The sequence below is a fragment of the Pieris brassicae genome, chromosome 10, assembly GCF_905147105.1.
Source record: "Pieris brassicae chromosome 10, ilPieBrab1.1, whole genome shotgun sequence".
Taxonomy (NCBI): Eukaryota; Metazoa; Arthropoda; class Insecta; order Lepidoptera; family Pieridae; genus Pieris; species Pieris brassicae.
Genome location: NC_059674.1, coordinates 8,126,232 through 8,145,135, shown reverse-complemented (window position 1 = coordinate 8,145,135; position 18,904 = coordinate 8,126,232). Strand labels below are relative to the sequence as shown.

At 35.1% G+C, this 18,904-nt stretch overlaps 3 protein-coding genes and 1 long non-coding RNA gene across 5 annotated transcripts; 2 read left to right on the top strand and 2 right to left on the bottom strand.

Annotated features, from left to right (window-relative positions):
* Positions 1–2,949: 2,949 nt before the first annotated feature.
* LOC123715436 (ribosomal RNA-processing protein 7 homolog A) lies at positions 2,950–3,989 on the top strand. Its single transcript, XM_045670434.1, has 2 exons — positions 2,950–3,127; positions 3,203–3,989. The coding sequence occupies exons 1-2, from the start codon at positions 3,097–3,099 to the stop codon at positions 3,952–3,954; spliced, it is 783 nt and encodes a 260-aa protein (XP_045526390.1). The 5' UTR covers positions 2,950–3,096; the 3' UTR covers positions 3,955–3,989.
* Positions 3,936–6,617, bottom strand: LOC123715435 (uncharacterized protein C7orf26). Its single transcript, XM_045670433.1, has 7 exons — positions 6,354–6,617; positions 5,985–6,283; positions 5,649–5,903; positions 5,167–5,308; positions 4,910–4,969; positions 4,623–4,837; positions 3,936–4,248 (listed from the first exon to the last, which is right to left on the bottom strand). The coding sequence occupies exons 1-7, from the start codon at positions 6,430–6,432 to the stop codon at positions 4,099–4,101; spliced, it is 1,200 nt and encodes a 399-aa protein (XP_045526389.1). The 5' UTR covers positions 6,433–6,617; the 3' UTR covers positions 3,936–4,098.
* A 1,627-nt stretch (positions 6,618–8,244) lies between these two features.
* On the top strand, positions 8,245–14,818 carry LOC123715341 (cleavage and polyadenylation specificity factor subunit 4). The gene is made up of 4 exons (XM_045670312.1): positions 8,245–8,493; positions 8,619–8,895; positions 13,013–13,253; positions 13,413–14,818. The coding sequence occupies exons 1-4, from the start codon at positions 8,391–8,393 to the stop codon at positions 13,665–13,667; spliced, it is 876 nt and encodes a 291-aa protein (XP_045526268.1). The 5' UTR covers positions 8,245–8,390; the 3' UTR covers positions 13,668–14,818.
* Positions 12,803–17,472, bottom strand: LOC123715342. Of its 2 annotated transcripts, XR_006754418.1 has the most exons (4): positions 17,107–17,472; positions 16,708–16,848; positions 16,337–16,456; positions 12,803–12,956 (listed from the first exon to the last, which is right to left on the bottom strand). It is a non-coding gene; the product is annotated as an uncharacterized LOC123715342 (long non-coding RNA). The 2 variants fall into 2 exon arrangements; XR_006754419.1 differs by lacking the exon at positions 17,107–17,472 and having other exon boundaries at positions 16,708–16,891.
* Positions 17,473–18,904: the final 1,432 nt, after the last annotated feature.

Sequence of the window (18,904 nt, the reverse complement as noted above, 5' to 3'; positions counted from 1 at the left end):
AGCAGTTTCTTCTTCTTTCTCACTTCTATCATCTATGCCAGAGTATGCAAGCATGTCCTCAATAAATTGATTTAGTAAGTTGACAGAAAATCCAACATCTGCTTGCCAATGTCTGCTAAGTTTGAACAATGACTGCAGTGCAAACTCTTTTATCTTCTTTGGTTGGCCATTATCTACATGCCACCCCACCAGGATATCAACAGTATCGACAAAATGATTTGCAAAATATTCTGGATAGGAATTCGACAATACAATCATTGAATCAATTGCTGCCATAAAAACTTCGCAAGAATCAGTACCTTCTATGATTACCTGAAGTCTCTCTAATGCCATTTCAGCATGTTCTGTTAAGTTAGGAGTTTGCAGGTCCAACTGATAAGTTTCTAAGAATGATAGAGTTAACAAATGCTTGATACAACTGTTATGTACATTGTATGTAGAAGAAATCCAATCAAGATGTTTCCGAAAATCTGGTCCCATAACATAACCAATCCTGCCCAACACAGCTGCTGCACCCTTTTTAGTTTCTATGCCTGGAGCATCATATAGAACATCTAACAATGACTCCACTAATATATCATAAGATCTTCTAATATACCTAGCATTTTCTGGTAACATGACAGCCTCTTGAAGCTTACTGCATATTACAATCGATTTTTCCACATCCACTTCCGCACATAAACGACGTAATAGCTTAGATATTCGGGGATCTTCAGGTAAATTTACAACCAGGTCTGACCGTTCATAAAATTTACTGTTCCCTTGAGGCCAAGTTTCATTATTCGTTGAAGCTAACGATTCGTGATATTTAAAGGGATTTTCATCACGATCGCACCGTGGCGGGAAACAGCCACGACTTCTTGTCCCCCCTCTACCATAGCCACGAGAATGGCGAAATTCCGACACTCGACCTCGGGTTCGAAAGCGTATATCCCTTGGACCTCCGAAAGATGAGGAGGCATCATATAGCCCAACATAACCTCTGACATTATCATCCGCTGTGTTTTCATGTGTAATTTCTTCACGGTCAGGACCCTCGGAATCCTCAGATAACTTGAGGTTTTTAATTTTACTACTTGCAGTGGTAGATATCATCACTAGAATTTATAGTAATTTTGCCAATGTTATAACACATGGCCGTAAAATTGAATAAAGTTTATGTAGAAAAACTTTTATGAATACAAATCACAATTCACAATCGTTTTCATCACATTTCCACAGACTAGTGCTAGAATCAAGAAACTAGATCAGCATTGCTAATGTAAAAAATTATAAAATTCACAGACTATGAAAATTATATACTTTTCTTCGCCTTTAGTAAAGTTTAAGATGTGTTTTACCTTTAGTAAAGTGAAGTTTAAGATGACTAGAATCCAACTCATCTATTTTTCTATGGAGGACTCATGTCACTCAAGACACTCTTCGATTAACACTATTATGTGTAAATTAGTTAGAATATTTCAGAAACTTGAACAGTAATTGTAGCAATGTAAGTTTGCTATCACAAATTTTAACTTCTCACAATTCGACAATGCATCGTAAGAAAATACCTAATCCAAGCACCCCATTCTCTTTCTAAATCCTGCTTGTTCTTCCTATACTTTATCTCTCTATTAGTCTCTTTTATCACTCTTTCAATGAATACCTTAGCATTTTTATTAGTGTCTGTTTTTTCGCAAATGTTACAGCATTGTCGGATCAGATTGCCACGACCATTGACTAATAACGAATAATTTTCAAGAAATTGAAGTGAATTTGAAGATCTTTCGATTCGTTCAATCGTTAACGATACATACGTAGAACACATTACTGGAATCGTAAAGTATTTACTGTGCGCGTGTCCGTTGTTAGAAAATTATTTTTAGTCTCTGTATGATTAGGGTACGTCAAATTAATTTAATACCTACATGCATTGTATGGTGGTACACTACTATCGTACATGGTACCTGAAGTATATGTCGAACAATTAATTAGGATTTTTTATTATCTAAAAAACAGAAGCTTTCACGATTTAACTATCTTTGCAACATATTTTATCCCATTTCCTGACGAATACGATAATTTTGATCGATGAGAACATTGTAATAAAAATAATTGAAATTAGGAGGGCATGCTTCAACCAGCAAATTCTAATCGAGAGTGCCTTCTCTGTTTTCTACTATGTTATTATATTGCTCATTATTATATTTCGTGCATACATAATAGTCTTTATAATATTATACATTACAATGTACTCTATGATAATCCGATAGGATATAGACAGTGATGCTAACTCCTACAGAATGTTCCCACTAGAACCAAATTTTATTGTACACTCATTTAGAGAGGTAATTTTAAATATGAACTTTAAAAATATTGTGTGAGTGCATTTACATATAGTCTGTAATGTAGGTTTCTCAATAAATTAGAAGGATTCTTCGTTCTTAAACAATCTGCAAAATTTTAGTTAAATCTGATTTTTTTATTATGAAACAACAACTTGTATGTAGTAGAAATACAATGGATAGTTCCCATTGAAAATTTTTCAAAATCACAAGAATACAGCAAAGCTCGTTTATTTCACCTGTTTTCATAGCATCATGTCATATGGTGTTATTTTGTGGGGTAATGCAGCTGACATTCAATCGATATTTTTAGTGAAAAAGCGGGCTATAAGAGCTATCTGTGGGTTGTTCTCACAGGATTCAGTCCGAAGGTAGTTTAAGGAATTACATATTTTGACTTTTGCAAGTCAATGCATTTTTGAGAATATTTTGTACGTGCGGACAAATATAGATACCTTTAAAAAGAATAGTAGCTTACATAATTATAGTACTCGCAATAATGACAAAATTAGCGCACCGACCACAAGGCTGAAAAACTAACGCGACTGAATCTATGAGTAAAATTTTATGGCCTGGTTACACTGACGTTCATTTATATTTCGTTACCAGATCAAAAAAAAAGTATTTAGTTTTTGGACGCATACTGTATATTATAACCTATATTTTGTTATTTAGTGCACTTGTCTCAATGCTGAATTACTTTTAAATTAATTTAAATTTTATCTACTACTATAGGAGTAACTCATAATTCTTAAACAATTTGGCTACAGCTATGAAAACTCAGTTCAGCTTTGATTTCAGAGGTATTTAATATTATATTCTTTGTTTTCTTAATGTTAATCAAGTCTTCAAATCTTACTAGTTATCATATTTTACAGCCATACAACTTAGGATAACTGACGGATCTACAAATCCTCACATGATATATATAAAGGAACATTTAGTGAGAGATCATACAGCAGACAAACCTTCGGGTCGTACACTATTTATTGTCAATGTACCACCATATGTTGATGAACAAAGCATTACCAATGCTTTCAAAGAAGCTGGCTCTATTCAATCTGTCCACTTTTCAGAAAAACCTAACACAATTAATTCCAATACTGAAAAATTTACATTGGGCTCATGTAAGTCTTCTTTCAGAGTTTGTTACTTAGTATTTAAAAAAGTCGCTTCTTTGCAGAATGCTTTAAAATTAAAGGAGCTACAACCAATGAACTTAGATAAACATATTTTTCTAGGAATAAATAAGTTTATACACGAGTATAATGAAAAAGTTATTAAGCCTATGGAACTTAAAAATAGAATTGAGGTATTTATGAAAAGGTGTGATGAGAAAATTAAGAAAGAAATAGAGAAGGAAAAGCAATTGGAGCAAGAAGATGATGAAGGTTGGATTACAGTTACCAAGAGAAGTAAGATTCAAAGCTTTGCTCGAACTGAAAAAGTTGAAAATAAAATAATGTCTAAAGAGAAAAAAAGTAAGAAAAAGAAAGAACTAACCAATTTCTACACATTTCAAATAAGAGAGTCTAAAATGGAACACATTGTTTCATTAAGACAGAAGTTTGATGAAGATAAAAAGAAGATTGCACAAATAAAACAAAGTAGAAGATTTAAGCCATTTTAATTGCTTACCAGTATAATAAAACATCAATAAATATATCACCTTGTTTGATCTGCTTCTTTTATATAGGATTGCATTAAGTTTGGATTTACTAAATTCTGCACCCATTATTGTTGTTTGTTAATTCAAATTACTTATACATTTTTTTTAAACACATTGATGTTTCCTGATGATTATTTGGAGTAGTTTATTTTCAGGAAGTGTGTCTAAGGAAGCTAAGAGATTACTTATGTTCCCATACACACAGTTATTTGCTAAAGCCACTTGGACTGCTTGCCCGAGTCTATCCAAGCAATCCTAAAATTATGTAAAAATTATATACTTGTAGCTTTTCACTGGAAGGCAGACACGAGAATACAATATATCTGATATTTAAAAATAATGAGTATGAGCAATCTTGTTCCATAAGAATAAGCACATTAGTCACAAGTTAACTGTTAATATTACTAATGAGGTTTTCAAAAAATAATTTGACAGATGCTTTTAAGAGTGAAAATACACAAATGAGATGTTGAGCTTTAGTGAAGGATCACTACATCAAAGTATACATCTGACAAATTTTTTTCTAATAATTGTCATAATTTTAATATTGTGTCTTCACTAATTTCAGCAATACTAAATACCACTATAGTTTTTATTAATGATATAAACATAGATGTTAATATACTGACCTGCAATTTTTTGTCATTCTGTAATTTTAAGCCTCTTTTCACAAGTTGGTGTGCATATGACTGAACCATTGGTGTCAAAGATACTAAATGTTGTGCATTAACAGATGCTGTGGGCAGATGAGATCTTTTACCTGCTCGCAAGCTATTCAGAACGGCTAGATGTAATTTTGTGTATAGTTCAGATTCTTTAATATAATTAGTTGTTATTGGTTTTACTAAAACAAAAACTATACTATAGCAAATTATAGATTAACTTAACAAATATTTTAGATATATAACTAATATACCATGTGTTTCCCATTCTATTTTTATCTTCTTTATAGGTGGCTCTTCTTCCACAGTGTTTGCTGAGAAGAAAACAATGCTTTATCTGTCATTAGTCTTTAATGTCATATGTCAATGTAACTGTCATAGCTTTCACAAGACTGTCTAAAGTGTTTCCACACATTTTCCTATATCATTAGATATTGTATTGATTATTAAGTAGTGACTTAAATACACACAGATAATCAGAGAATTAGCCAATGCCTACTGTTTTACTTACTATCCTGTACATAGAGAGAAGCGAGAGCACACCATTGTATTAAACCTGCCAGTGGTGTGACAACTGCCATGGGAATAGCACCAACTGGCAGGGCTGCGGGGTTCAACTGAGCTGACATACACAATGTTGGGTTAGAGTACACCTAGAAAATAACACTTGTTTATTCAAAAAAACTGGGATTTTACATTTGAAAATATATATATTATGCATTAACCACCTTACATATCAATTAACTAGTTGTGCCCCATGCTCATTTGATTGTAAAAATAGTATAATGTAGCCCTAAATAAATTACTTTCTGGCAAATGGCTTGTAAAACCTAACAATAACATGGCCAATACTATGTTAGGTCAAAGACAGCACTTTCCTCAGTATTAATCTGTCGTACACATAACAGACCAAATGAGCATCTATGAGTGGAGGTTGAGTCCGCACTACTACAACATATTAGCATCAAGAATTTTATATTTTTAAGACCTCACCCATGATGTAATAACTTCTAGTAAATTCTTTGGTGGCATTTTACTAGCACCTTGACTATCACACATATACAAGTCTGTAACTGCTGTAATAAAGTTTGATACAAACTGAGGTGCGGTTGTTGCTAATGATTTTAAACAATTCTGATTACTTGTATTCAGGTAAAAATGATCTTGTATAACACTTTGAGCCAATTTCAGTGATTGTGGTGATGAACAGCCCATTTGTTGAAGCCATACACCTAAAGCCAGCAAAACCTAGAATATATGAAAAGTTTAAATTTTTTTTGTTATATACAGAAAGTAAATTGTAAAGCATTTAGGTATGTCATCGCTTACTGGTGTACAAGAAGCTGATACAGCCATACTTGCTAGGATATTAAGAATCTTTAATTTTCTTTGACTTTCCATGCTGCCAAAAAGTGATAAAAATATTGTGTTCTTTGTAGTTTCATTATTACAATCTGATATGTATTCACTAAGTATATCAATAAGTTGAAGCTCCTGTAAAGGATTGAGACCATTTCCACGACGGCCACCGCGACGGTCTACTTCACAAAAAATAAATTCTGAAGTTATATCCATGGCTATGTCTTGCTGTTTACTAGAGGGTGCGGAACGTCCTATCAGAAGTTGTTCTGAAATGATACGAAATTACATACTAAAATTTAATTATACGAAAAAATATTATAAATGATGATAATATACCCATTTTGATGAGCGCTTCTTTGGCACAGGCAGGATATTCAAACTTTCGTAACGCATGTTTAAGATCAGATGCTGACATTTTTTACTGTACAAATCAGTACCAATTACAAATATACAATTTAAAGACAGAAATATAACAAGGCTATATAATTGTTAATTTGTTATGGAGTTTATGGCCTGGTATCTAGACCTTTAGACCAATTAATTTATTATGAATTGTGATCTTATATAGATTATAGTTGTTATTTGTTGTAAATTGTAATGATGGTATCGTTTCAAAGAATAAGAACTACAGCATAGATATGAAATCGTGTAAAAACTAAAGTATTGGCACAGTCTAGGAACCAGCTTTCAAAGAATATATTTAAATAGGGGATTTAGCTCTAAAGGTATATATAATATTGTTTTTAACATTTAGGAATAAGAAGGTGTAAATATGTAACGTAACTCAATCTTTGATTTTAAAGCGTGTGGTATAGTTGACCGGTAAGTTGGACTGAGTGGTCTTGATACTTTTAGTTTAATATTTTATATCTTTATAGGGGTTTCCGGTACTACAAGGCCACATGTAGCAGTAGGGCATATCAAATGACGGTATGTTTTCCACGCTTGGTAAAAAGCAGAGTGGGGGGGGGGATCAACTTGCACAGTTTTTAATTTACAGTTAAAATAACTTTATTCATATAGGTAGACGAGTATACTTTGAACGTCAACAGAAAATATATTAAATTTATTCTAAATTTGCAGTTCCGAAGTCAAGAACAAGAAATTCTCCGCCACTCTTTTTAATCGCTAAGATTTGTGTTATTCAAATTGTTTGAACTGGAGCAAATCAATCCCAAGGATAAGAATAATTTAAATGTTTGTCATATTCATAAAAGCATTGATTAATTTGCATTTAACGAGAGCTTTGAAATCATTTACTGATGATTCTATAATTTCGCTTGGGAGTTTGTTGGAAAAACGAATACATATTCCATATAAGGAGTGGTTTATTTTCTGAAGCCTGGTTGGTACTATACCGGTGAAAGTCACCATTTATATTTTTCCATTATTAATGGCCAGCTCTTGAGGTATGTAGAGGACCACTAGCTGATTAGCGATTATCAGTACGGCTTTCGTCGTGGTCGTTTGGCTGGTGAACTTCTTGTATACCTGACACAGATGGGCACAGGCAATTGAGTCCAAAGAGGCGCTAGCGGTTAGTTTGGACATGATGACACATAGCGAAAGCCTTCGATCGGGTGTGGCACAAAGCACCGCTCTCGAAGCTTCCAGCCTTCCCATTTCTATTAAAATGTAAAGAAAGTTGGTCTTGCATTATCTTTTCTAAAACTTTGCTCCAAAGCTTTCCTTTTATCCATGCACTTTCTACATTTGAGCTAAAAATATTGTGATTTTGCCATTTTTCAATCTGTTTTGAAATTCAAATTGAAACCTAGCACAGTCCCTAAATTCCACACTAGTGTTATATTTCTTTTCATCGCACATTTCATGTAATTTTAACCTTTTCTGTATAATTCCACATTGCCCAGTCACAGACTTGTGCTTGTGCTTTTCTTAAGACTTCCTCATAAGAAAAGCACAAATTTGTCCCACCTATCTTTGTCTTAGTTTTTCGCGATGTATTATTTTCTTACTTGTAATCGTAATCCATGGAGAATCATCATCGTCATATCTGCCAACAGAAATCCACTGGACAAAGGCCTCTCCCATAGATTTTCACAAAGAAAGGAAATTGATAATAATTTTACCCAATATGGGGAACATTTTGCCAACACTGCAAAAAGCTATTGCTGTGCGACCATTGTTTGGATTTAAATAAAGTCTATAGGTACTTACTCTGAGGCTTGTTCTAACCAATAAGTAAGCTGTGCATTGAGTGCTATAACCTACGTCATTATCTAGTCTTTTCTAACGAAACCGGCCATAGAGGGAATAGAAGAGAGAAAATTGTGCCTAATTCTTTAATGAAACCGAAACAGGAAAAACACATAATTTTAAGTTGACACCATTAAAAAGTTATCGTAGCTAACCATGGAAGTTATAGTAGCTAATGTTGATCATATTAAATTTGATATTGATTATGCTCTCGAACAGCAGTATGGAGCATTGCCATTGCCATTTCCAGGAATGGATAGTAAGTTATAAGGAATTTCGCTATTAAACATCAAGATTTTGTCAAAAATAAAAATTGCCACATTCATTTGTAGACAATTCAATTAGTGTTTCAAAGTCAAACAACACAAACAATATTTATTTCAGAGTCTACAGCGGCGGTTTGTGAGTTTTTTGGACAATCTGGAGGTTGTAATAACGGACCCCGGTGTCCTTATAGGCATGTTCGTGGCGATCGGACTGTGGTGTGTAAACATTGGTTGCGAGGGCTTTGTAAAAAGGGGGATCAGTGCGAATTTTTACATGAATATGATATGACTAAAATGCCTGAATGTTACTTTTATGCTAGATTTAATGCTTGTCATAATAAGGAGTGTCCATTTCTTCACATTGACCCAGAAAGCAAAATCAAAGACTGTCCTTGGTAAGTTTCTAACATTTGTTTTGTTTTTTATAACCTGCACTTTATTTTTCACATGCAAAATTATTGAAATATCAAAAGAATTTTGTTGAAGAAGTTTGAATAGAATAGAAGTAGGTATAAAAATGATAATTTCTTTAAAGAAATCATTATCAATAACCGATAAATTTATTACCTAGAGAATGTATTAATTAATTATTTATTAGTAAATTAAAGGGCATAAAGATACTATATAAGGTTAATTTTTGTAGCTAGTGATTTGTTCTATATAGACAGTTTAATTATTAGGACCAGCAAAGTTGGTATTTATTTATTTTATAATCCTACAGCTAATTAAAATTATATTTAATAAAAATCAATTATACTAAATATTTAGCCAAAGATAATAGACATACAAATAGGTTCAAAAATTTACCAAAAGAAAAATTCAATAATAACTATTAATAAATACATTTAACTAAGGAGAACCTTATTTGGCTTTGTTAGGGGATGGAGTGAAAGTAAGGGTACAAATGTGAGGTGTGCTTATGATACAGGTGATTTAATGTTATGGATGTTCTTAACACTCCTTAAGCATATTCAGAAAATCCGGTTAAACATGTTGAGGATTGAATAGTGGTTGTTGTATGTCCCAGCTGTGTGATATAAAGTTGGTGTTAATGGGAGAAATGTGTCTGGTAGGCCAGAACATATATATATGGTATAACAATAAATGTCCTAAAAATTTGGTGCCAAAAGCATGAAGAAATTACTACCACTGCAAAGTAACACTAATTTCATATCTTTACAACATAAAAAATTTGGTGTATATAATAGCATCCAATTAATAAAATTGTTATGGGATACAAGTAGATAGCATTAAAACTTATTACTTTGTAGTGTCTAGCCATCATTAACACTATTTGGTAATACATGATGTGGTACTGTGCTTTTACAAACAAATACATTTATAGCACTTTTTATTTTATTGCAACAAATTCTTGAATGAGAGTGAAGCTAGATGTGCATCTAAGTTGCACTTTTGCAGTAATTTTATAAATATTATAAGGGAAAAAATGATTTACATACCTTGAACTATTACTATGAACTTTAACCACTATTGTTTGTCTTTAGTCTCCAACCACTCTCTTAGCTGGATGCGTACATTTATTGGAAAAGATACAAATTTATTGTTAAAACATAAATTAACTACATACTTTGCATATGTGCTATATACTTAGTTGTATAATTTTATAAAATATTAATTATAGTGATAAAAAAGTGTTTGAATAACTTTGCCTATGAATTTGGTTTTAGGATAGATTTGTAAATTTAAAAAAAGGATTACTGACTGGTAATAGAATGTACCTCTATCTGCGGGAATAACGGTTTAGTTGCTTTAAATTGCATAATTAGTCATTGTTGCGATATGTTGTGAATTTATGCAGTGAAAACCAGACCGTATGAATGCAAGATATCAGATGTTTTTCTTGATTTATACACTTTACACTAATTGTAATATACATATCTGATTTTCTATATGTGCTAGAAGTGTCTTAGAGTTTTGATGATCGGCCGGTCAGTGTGTGAGGGGCAAAATTAAGCAACTTTGACCAGTTATAATTCTTAATTTCAGCTAATTTTATCCACAATAAAGTTATAGAGGGTAGATAACAAAATTATAAGGCCTGAAGTTCTTCAAGAAAATGATGATACATGGCCATGCTGCTTTTTTGCTCGACTTGGCGGGTGAAATGTCGTGCGCCATATATGTTATGGTTCAAAGAAAAGCACCCCTTTCTGAAGCCTGCCTGTTCCCATGTCAGCTTGCTTTAATTACCATACTTACTGCAGTATCTATAATCCCAGAGAATAGCCTATACAGTCTTTCCAAATGACTTGTTGGCCTATAATTTTAGATTATTAGTATACTTATTCAAATCATACTACTGAAAAGGTCTCTCAGCCAAATATTAAATTTGTTTCAGTTTGAAGTGTCATTCTCATACAAATTTTGAGGCATTTTTGGGGCATCTCGACTAAGCCCCAAGCATCCATAATATCCATCGAAATAATGTAGTTGAGGTGTTGCCAGTATTGCACTAGTGTTTTCTAGTGAGATGTCTTTGCGAGGTCAACACTTGTGGAATATTTAGCAGTGCATTACAGAAGTCTTTGTTTGATCCAAATTCTATTTGTTTGAAGAAGTTTATAGGCCTTTTGAGTTCTTTTGGTGAGGTTCCCTTGTCTCTCCATGGTGTGGCATCTTAAGTAATTATTAATTAGTATGTATTAATAATAAAATAAATTAAAAACAAAGATTTGTCCTCTATCGGCAGGAGGCATGGTGAAATAGGAGCACGCACTTACATTCTCGAGGGAACAACATGCAAATACGTAGTGGAAATAACTAATATCACCGCATACACAAATTCAAGTACGACCAGTCACCACAAGTAGCACCCGTTCACAAGTATGACGCATGGCCAGCAATCGGCCCCCTCGCCATATTTTAGGGAGAGACACAACCCGACGCATGGACGCTGCCACAAACAATGACATTTGAGCGAACATGACCATCCTTGTAATGTGAACTTGGCTACATATCGTATAAGCACCGAGCTTCAGGTCTTGTTTTATAATACGCGACAGAGTCCTAGCGGGAATCTTCATTTCTCCCGATATTTTTTTTGCCTTCTACTGGGGTTTCGCTTACGATGAATTCTAGCATTAACAGCATAACAGTCTTTGTAGTTCTAAAAGCCCTCAGTGTTGTTGTATTTGTTGATAGTACGATATACGAACATACGGCTGATACCAAGCTTTTGAAATGTCTGGAATATGACCGACGGCTCCATACTTACTTTGTGCAAGGCGATTACTGCAATCCTGTTGGCTTTAACACCCCATTCCATATTGTAATTAAAATGAACACGAAAAAATATGTGAAATGGCGCAAAATAAAAAGATTTTTTTTAAAATACGTACACGTATATTAAGTGTTTCTAATTCAAAATAATTAAAAAGTTGAAAAAAATGCTTTTTTATTTGTAACAGAACTTATGGCCAGACTAGTTATATAGGATAAGATCTTGTTGCTTTACGCCCCTATGCACTGCGCATTATGCTGTTTCTATGAAAATCAAAATACGACGGCTTCTTTATTTTAATTTACAATTTTGAATTACGGCTGTAGTGTAAAATTTGTATCCTAGTTTTACTGCAGCTGTTTTGTTACCTCTCCTTGGCAGATTAACTTTTTCATGCTCAAATATCAGAAATATATGAAAAATAGTGTGCAAATGATACTTGCGTCATCTGTGAAGGAAATACAGGAGCTGGTAACAGTTATTAAAATCGCTTTGAGTAATAAGAGAAGGAAGGTGAAAATAGGAATAACAAAATGAATGGTTTTTGAAAGATGTAAAAGGTGTAAGTCGTTCTGATAGATGGAGTGATCAAATAAGAGATCTTTTGAAACGTAGCTAAAATCGTGTAATTAGGCTGTGTTTACTCCGGCTGGAAAGTTTAAGGATGATATGGAGTTATGTGTAACCAAGATATTTCTAATGTTCGGCATGAGGAGCCTCCAAATACACGGGGAGTGCTTATCTCTACGTCAATGTACGTTTTTTATTTACCATGTTTGATGTGACAGAGAAAGAATGAAAGTAGAATAAATGTGTGGTATAAGACTGCGTGATACGATAAGTAGTAGTGAGTAAGAGTGTGAGCAATGTGGGTTTGAAGAGGACAATGATACGAAAGGGACTTACGTGGTTTAGCCATGTAAAACGGATGAATGAGAAGCGGTTAGAACATACGAAGCATCCGTGGATGGTGAACCAAATCCAGTAGCTACAAGTTAATAGGGCCTATAACCGACGAGCGTGTATGGTGAATATGATGAACGTAGATGAAACGAGAGAGGTATCAGGACTGCAGTAGTATTTTATTTATTCAACTCTTTTTTGCTTTACAAAAACCAGCAAAATGTACATTTGAATAATTAGAAGGGCAACGGGCAGGCTCTCTTTGTGGACAGTCTCTAAACCGCTTATACTTGCATTGAGGTCTGGCTTGTTCTGAGAAAAAAAACTGATGTTATTTTTGTTATTAATTTTTATACCTCACATTTCAGGTACGATAGAGGTTTTTGTAGACACGGGCCACATTGTCGCCACCGGCATGTTAGGCGTGTCCTTTGTACGAACTATTTAACTGGATTATGCCCTGACGGTGCAAGCTGCAAGTACATGCATCCGCGATTTGAGTTGCCAGCACCTCCCGAGCAGACTAAAGACACAAAACGACTCCCAGTTTGTCATTACTGTTCAGAAGTTGGCCATAAAGCTTCCACTTGTCATAAACTTCCTCCAGATGTAAGTGTAGTGAAATACTTTAATTGTAAGATGTTCAGATGCTTATACGTGGGGACGCCCTAGTATATTTTTTATTTATTTATGTAGAATGTAGAGTATGTCATAGTCGTGTAGTATTTTTGTGTATTTCCGTGTTATCAACGCTTAGGATTATTTCAGCAAAGAGAAGTTGCTCAGAAACAAGAAGAAGCCAGGTACAGGGCATTAGGTTATTTGAAACAAGTGGGAGAAGAAGATTCACAACAAACTCTACACAGAATGCAGCGAATGATGCATAAGCCTCTCGAAGAAGTCACGTGCTTCAAATGCGGGACAAAAGGACACTATGCTAATAAGTGTCCCAAGGGACATCTAGCTTTTCTATCAAATCAGCCGGGGCAAAATAATAGTAACGTGTTCAAAAAAACGAATTAACAATAACTTTTAATTTCTCTAAACATGCCTTTTATTATGTCTAGACTATGTAATATGCGTCCCTTTGTCTTCCTCGGTTTACAATTATTGATTATAGACAAATAAAGTCACAATGTTACTGCAATTAACTAGATAATAAACATTCGAATTTCCTAAATAAAATATTATTTCAAGTCAGATTACGACATTACTTCGATGAGTTATGGCTTACCATCCGAAATCGGTACCTGGTACTATCCAGTATGATCGAGAGTAATAAAACAAGCCTGACATGAAACACGTGCTAATTCATCTATCTTCAGTGATGGGCAAAGGGTACCTTTTCTTGATAGTCACCGAATTCAGCATATGATAATCAACACACACTCGCATTGATCCATCCTTCTTTCGAACTAGCAAAATTACAGGCGACTAGCGTACTCCGAAACAGATTCTTTCCCTATACCAGCATCTAGCACATATTTCCACCTTTTCTCGTTCATGTTCAGACTGCCGCTATGGACGATTGTTATTCAATTCAATATGAATCTCGGTTTTATTTGTACATACAACCTGAATCTTTGAGGATTGAAGCAAACCGATGCTTGTAGCTGACTCGTATCAAAATCCCATGTATCGTGCATCTGTTGCTGATCATTCATTCTATTGACAAAATGTACTTTATAGATTGATTTATTTACAGCCCATACATGCCCAAATTCTAACTAAAATACCATAAAACTAAAATAAACTACAATTAAGCTATTTAGAAAAATTGGCAGTAAAGCTAAAAATCGCAGTATATTACCCCCATATGCTTCGCGCCCCCATAGGTCGCTCTTCGGTGAAGAGTCGAGAAACCCATTAAGCAGCGAGAGTAACCGAGGAATGGGAGCTTGTTGACGCTGGACAGTGCGAGCCGAACGCACAGCAAAATGGTTATGTTTCCGGCAGCGGTAATAATTGTCCGGAACGTACAGTCTCATGATCTCTTCCAGCAAGTATGCGCTTTCCTTCTCGTTTTTAAATACGCTTAAACCAACTGTGATTATAGCTAAATCTGTACGAAGTTCTAATGAATTGTACGCTAAAACCCCCATCAAGAACTTAGTAGGGTAGAGGTAAGGAAATTGTACCTTCTTTAATAAAAATTTCTAAGGATTCTTTCTTTCAATCATATCTCTATAATACTGTTACGAAGACGGGTCGACTACAATGTTTCTAGATTTTTCCAATAGTTAGAGAACTTTTCAGCAGGCTGAAATATGATTTCTGACCGTTTCAGGAGAGGCTCAATCACATATTAGTTAATTGTAATTTCCATAATGTTACCCTAGTTTTCAGGAAGCTGAAACATTTTTTCAGTCAGTTTCAGAACATGTGTAGTCGAGTGGTGCAGTTTTCAGGAGACCCGTTTTCAGGCGTTTTCAGGCCTAGTTATACCCCTTTGATGAAGGAATATTCTAGACCGAACTTTCTAGGTGTGAGACAAGGACGAAATGATACGAGAGAGAGAGAGAGAAGATCAGAACTTTCTCGAAACTAGACGAGCACTCTAGAACGCCGTACGACAAGGACGGAGCAACGTGCGAAAGAGACAAAGAGTGCGGACGTTCTAGAATTGTGCAATCGCTACTCAGTAGCAAGCCCGCCTAGAAAGTTCTCGAATATTGTTTAGAATTATTCCCAGGGATATATAAGCGAGCCGAAACGCGACTAGTCGCCTTTAGTTTGGAATGCGATAACAAGAGCAAAACACCGAAGCGATAAAGTGCGAACAAAGTGAATACAAGTGATAAATTACAGTGTAAAGTGTGCATAAGTGAAGTAATTAGTGATTGTTTTGTGTGTGTAATTAGTGCATCTCTGCGGTTAATTTGTGCCCATAAATTCCTCATTGATTTACCAAGAAATAAACCCTTGAATAAATCTACGGCATTTTCTATCCGACCCCTTAGCTCGTAACAATACGTTTCATAAGGGGACCATATGACGCAGCTGGTTTCAAGAATTGGCCTTACTGATGATGAATATAGCACCCTAGTGGCAGTGTCCGACAGACCAACTGAATTTCGCAGGACAAACCACAATCTCCTAAATGCAGCATCCGTAATCGTCCGAACGTGCTCCGCAAATGAAAGATCGGGAACAAACAAAACACCCAAGTCGCGGACTTCGCCTACGCGGCTAATAACTACAGATCCTATTCTATGGTCGCAGAGTATTTTATTTGGAGAGGCACTAAAGGTCATCACTTCACATTTGTCATAGTTAAACTGGAGTTTATTTAATTCACTCCAATGCAGCAGTTTATCCAAATCAAGTTGCATACACAGACAGTCATTGCTAGCTTTAACCACTTTAAAAACCTTAACGTCGTCGGCAAATAAAAATAGACTAGGTAATACCGCCTCCTATGATCAAATAAATAAATAAATATATATATTGGGGCAAATTACACAGATCTAGTTCAGCCTAGCCTAGCCTAGTAGCCTCAAGATAAGTTTTAAAGTTGGAGATATGGGATACTTACTTCAACGATACTATTTATCCTATAATAAATACATTATATAGATAAACATCCAAGAGGAAAGTAATATGAATTCCATGGCAACATGTGAACCAGTGGCCGCTACAAAAAACTCTGGGTTCAGTTTTTTGTTAGCCAGACTAGTACATAAGTTAGTTACCATCATCATAGTCAACCTGTATCCATCCACTGCTGAACGTAGGCCTCCTGGAAAGCGCACCATTTCACTCGTCATCCGCTCTCCTGAACTAGCCACCGCCACCAGCCTTCACCAGGTCATCTGTACGTAGCCAAGGTCAGGTTTTTATGGTAGCCATCTGTAGCCCGGGTATTTTTCCCACACCCCGCCTGCCCCATCGTTACATATATACGCTACCGTGAACAGGAATAGTGATGCGGCCAGGAACTGGGGGCCGTGATAATTTGGCGCTATTCATATTTCATTTTTTGGGGAAAAAGTTAGTGTTATTGTTAAAACAGAACAGCAGTTGTGTTTCATTTTTACTAATATTGCAAGAGTTAACTACTTACGTGTATACAAAGTGTAGGTATCGCAAGTGGTTGTATATTTTTTCTTTTGAAAACAACTTATTTCAAAGTGTCTTAAGCATATCCGTGCGTTTTGAGTTGGATGCCAGTTTAGTCTACCCGTACGCTCAGTCCATTTATTATCTGAAAAAAAGTGGAAAATTTATTCAAGTACTGATAGCCCCAACGAATTCTAATCCAACTATTTACAAAAGTGTGACAATTATCTGACGTAGGTAACATGATTCGCAATTTAGTCGGTTAGCACTTAAAATATGTTTAGAATGATCGTATTTACAGTTTTAATTCATTGAAGATTTAAGCAATTTATTGACCAAAATACACATTCGAATGAATAATTTTTCACAAAGTTACTGAGTCGTGACAAAATAAGCTACTTACCGATAAAAGGTTATGTTTGGTTCTTTACATTCACTACGGCTTTTACAGGCAATTATGCAACAATTCAACATAACTGACATTTTAAATACACCTCTTATAAGGATAAAGTCTTAAAATATTTTTTTTAAGTTTGACTTGGGTTTCACGAATTTATCAGTAAGCGGTGAAAACTTGTTTGCCACCAAGGGCTTAGTGACATACAAATAAAACCCGATACGCAATTAGAGCGAGAAAAACTGATACTCTGTTTCGCACTTAAGTATTTCACGTTAATGCCTTCTCTCTTTAGTTATTACTGTTATTTTAGAAGCTTATCTAGTTCTATACTCCACCTACGGCCTAATACTAATCTATTGTCATTAGATTAGTATTAAGTGATCTATGTGGAAGAAAGGCATACTGGGAAGGAGTGATGTCGGGAATGTATTTTGGCAACATTAACGAGTGTAGGGCCTCAAACACCTTTGCCAGCGTACACAGAATCGCGATAGGCCTGTAGTTTTCGACTTTGCTTCCACAATAACTTTAGGAACTGGGGTCATGCGGGATATCTTCCATAACGCTGGGTAGTCCCCTGAATATAAAATAATACTAAAAATATGCGATATAGGTGAGATGGTTTGTAAATAGTTAATGTTAGCTTTGCGAATGTAGTTCTTAATGATTGACCTAAGACGTTTAATTCTAAACACGCTTTATTATCATTAAGAAACTTCCACTGGAGCTGCGCTTTAGTTCTTAATTTAGCAATGATTTCATTACTAAAATATACAGGATAGAACCTTTGGTTTGTTAACTTTCGTTCTTCGTCCTTTTTTCTAGGAAAACATTGATCAAAAGAGTTATATAGAATGCTATTAAAATGTTCCACCATCATCAACATCATCAATAGCAAGTAATTCTCTCCAGTCTACGTCTTTTAGAATATAAAATAACGACAAAAAAAATCCATTATTAAAGTTCCATCCAGTTATGTCAGTAATATTCGATGGTTCACGGGTTTGCGCAGGTTGGTAGAAATTGTAATTAAGAGTTACTTTCAAGGGTGGATGATGACCGTCAATTCGGGACAACTCAGCACCACATCTGCTCTGCAAATTACAGCCCCGTCAGGAATATGACAATATTTTAAGGATGGAGACACTGCTACATTAATTCGACTACATTCAACTTTGTAAAGGCCAGCAATTACCAAGTATTTATTATCGGGCTCTCCTATGAAACCATTCTTTAAATAGACACTGCCACTATACGTATTATCTAATTCAGCTTTTACCATAGCTACACCATAGAGCTTAAAAACGCTGTTCATCTTAACCTTAAAGGAGTTTTTATAGCCTTTGTTCATAACAGGGTTAGGCTACTTCATTACCTATAACAATGAATTTTAGTTTGGACGCATTTTTATAGACTATATATCAGTAAAAGACCGGCGTCGGGACATGACGACTCCATCGTCCACTGGTAAAGTAACCTGTGATAGAGGTGATTTCATCAGTGCAATCAGTCAACCCCTTTCCTAGTGGGAGTGCCAAGCTGTTGTTTTTTGGCTTCAGATAAACGGGCAGGCACGATCACGGCAGTATCACTGTCTCACAGGAAACCGGCGTGAAGGCAATGATAGGTGCAGTTTAAACAGATATTAACCCAAGGAGGTACCACACCTTTCCACTGTAAAGAAACCCTCTTTGTCTCTGAGCGTTCAACACCGGAACACTCAGTATTCGGTGTTGGATGCACAGGCTGCTGCTGATTCTTGGGCAAAAACTTAATGTCGGTTGATATCGGTAACGCACTC

Excerpts from the sequence above, each read along its gene's own strand:
- LOC123715436 (XM_045670434.1), top strand. The coding sequence starts at position 3,097 with ATGAAAACTCAGTTCAGCTTTGATTTCAGAG. Across the intron at positions 3,128-3,202 it reads GTTCAGCTTTGATTTCAGAG|CCATACAACTTAGGATAACT; the intron begins GTATTTAATATT and ends CATATTTTACAG.
- LOC123715435 (XM_045670433.1), bottom strand. The coding sequence starts at position 6,432 with ATGTCAGCATCTGATCTTAAACATGCGTTACGAAAGTTTGAATATCCT. Across the intron at positions 5,309-5,648 it reads TAGAAGTTATTACATCATGG|GTGTACTCTAACCCAACATT; the intron begins GTGAGGTCTTAA and ends GTTATTTTCTAG. Across the intron at positions 4,838-4,909 it reads AATAGAATGGGAAACACATG|TAAAACCAATAACAACTAAT; the intron begins GTATATTAGTTA and ends TTTTTGTTTTAG.
- LOC123715341 (XM_045670312.1), top strand. The coding sequence starts at position 8,391 with ATGGAAGTTATAGTAGCTAATGTTGATCATATTAAATTTGATATTGAT. Across the intron at positions 8,494-8,618 it reads GCCATTTCCAGGAATGGATA|AGTCTACAGCGGCGGTTTGT; the intron begins GTAAGTTATAAG and ends TATTTATTTCAG. Across the intron at positions 8,896-13,012 it reads AAAATCAAAGACTGTCCTTG|GTACGATAGAGGTTTTTGTA; the intron begins GTAAGTTTCTAA and ends CTCACATTTCAG.